General features: G+C 41.8%; 1 protein-coding gene across 1 annotated transcript in view; it reads right to left on the bottom strand.

Moving 5' to 3' along the window:
* LOC116221181 (tripartite motif-containing protein 16-like) overlaps positions 1 to 1,564 on the bottom strand; it is a 6,922-nt gene extending 5,358 nt beyond the window's left edge. Inside the window, exons 1-2 of the mRNA XM_031571118.2 lie at positions 934 to 1,564; positions 1 to 54 (exon numbers count right to left, since the gene is read on the bottom strand). The exon at positions 1 to 54 is cut by the window's left edge and continues 42 nt beyond it. Of these exons, the coding sequence (XP_031426978.1) occupies positions 1 to 54; positions 934 to 1,521 (642 nt within the window). The 5' untranslated portion in view covers positions 1,522 to 1,564. The remainder of the gene's footprint in view (positions 55 to 933) is intronic.
* Positions 1,565 to 1,983: the final 419 nt, after the last annotated feature.

The raw sequence follows: 1,983 nt of genomic DNA, 5'->3' as shown, positions 1-1,983 counted from the left end.
CTCTCGCTCCTGGATTCTCTGCTGGATTTTACTCTGGGTCTTCCCCAAGTGTGTCTATGTTGAAGGAATACATCACATCCACAACAAACAGTTATGGTGGCATCATATTATTATTATTGTCTGATAGCATTCCTGAAAGAACAAGCTGGTTAAGCTACTGACCCTGACTGAGAGGTGATCTGTAGTGTTGCTGAATAGCCTATTGGTGAGACGCTGTTTCATTACAAGGCTTGAGAATAACACAAGATAAGTTTTGTCTTTGTGTAGCAAAACAGTGAACCATACATGCAGTAAATCTTTGTTTAATCGTATTTATAGTTTCTCTTGTGAAGTTGATAGTGATGTCCAACACACCCTCACTGAGTGACCTGTGACCTCTAGGCAGTTGATAACCATGTAATGTCATTCAGTCATAGTGTCAACCACCCAGGACCCTACAAAATGCCATTTCAGCCCCCTAATCACTGGGCTCATCTGAGAGGACTGGGCAGCAATATTGCAGGCAGAAAGCATGATGTGGCCATTTTAATATAAATTACTGTTAAATAAGAGAAGTATTACAAAATGCCAACAAACATAACACATTAAATGGGAATTTAGGCTTTTTATGTTATATTATTTAGATACAGTTCTGATGTAACAGAAGATTCTCTGTCTGATTTCTGTTTTTAAAATATTATAGCTATTAGAATTTAATTAGACTATGTGTTTTCATTTCTGCATGAGAATACTGACAGTCTGAAGTTAACCATCTGGTTTTACAACTTCATTAGACAGGTGTGTTTTTATGTCATTGTTCTTCTCTCTCTGCCTCACGCTATAATAACCTAAAGAGGATGAGTCTATAGCCTGTCTTTCATTCCAGTTGGAAACCCAATAGCCATATCCTACCACACAAGTCCAATCTTTCACCAAGAGAACTCCTGTCCTTACCTGTTTCTCTCTCCTCCCTGCAGAGGCTGACACAGTGTCATGGCCTTTGTGTTCATACACCAGACAGAGCAAGCAAACACAACTTAGATCCGTACGACAAAATATCTCCAGAGGCTTCTCATGTTGGGTGCAGATCCTCTCCTGTAGCTGGCCTGTGGCATCAACCACCTTGTGTTTTCGCCCAGGGTGTATGTCATTGTGAACTTTGTAGTGAGTTTCACAGTATGAAACCAGACATTCCAGACAGGACTTCACAGCTTTGAGTTTTGTCCCAGTGCAGACGTCACACTCCACATCTCCAGGTCCAGCAGTACATGGAACAGGAGCAGCAGCTTGGATTCTGGTCTTCTTGATCTGTTCCACCAGTTCAGCAACAATACTATTTTTGTTTAAAACGGGTCTTGGGGTGAACGTCTGTCTGCACTGGGGGCAGCTGTAGACTCCCTTCTGATCTTCCCGATCCCAGCAGCTCGTAATGCAGCCCATACAGTAAGTGTGTCCACAGAGAATAGTTACCGGATAATTCAGAATATCAAGGCAAACCGGGCATGTAAAAATGTCCTGGTTACTTGGAGCCGCTTCTGCCATTCTTCGTTTGTGCTGTGTAACGCTTCACAGGTTTTCAAGTAGTTTCGTTTCGCCCGAAATCGGTGCATAACTTTGAAACGATTTCCTGGTTGGGTGGGCGTGTTCGTCCAAACATCGTCATTGACAACGACAAGGACTTTGAAGTAAAAACAAAGTTCTTTGCAAACGCTGACCTGTAGAGAATACTGTCATGCATTTCCCACTATTTATGAACTGAAGGAACCACCAGAAAGCAGTTAACTGTCTCTTTACAAATATTGAATATCCGCAACAGAAATTCAGAGGAAATTGTAGTAAAGCTTTGCTTGCAACAAGAAGGTCGCCATCTAGTGGACATTTCAAGTCATATGAAATAAAACAAAGAGAAGATAATGATGCCATAGATAGAAGTTGAATGTGTGTGAGGGGCGGGGGAGCTGTAATGAATCTCGTGACACTCAGCAATCTCAAATGCTGCAACAA

The sequence above is a fragment of the Clupea harengus genome, chromosome 7, assembly GCF_900700415.2.
Source record: "Clupea harengus chromosome 7, Ch_v2.0.2, whole genome shotgun sequence".
Taxonomy (NCBI): Eukaryota; Metazoa; Chordata; class Actinopteri; order Clupeiformes; family Clupeidae; genus Clupea; species Clupea harengus.
The sequence above is the reverse complement of the archived record's forward strand: the minus strand, read 5'-3'. Positions and strand labels throughout refer to the sequence as shown.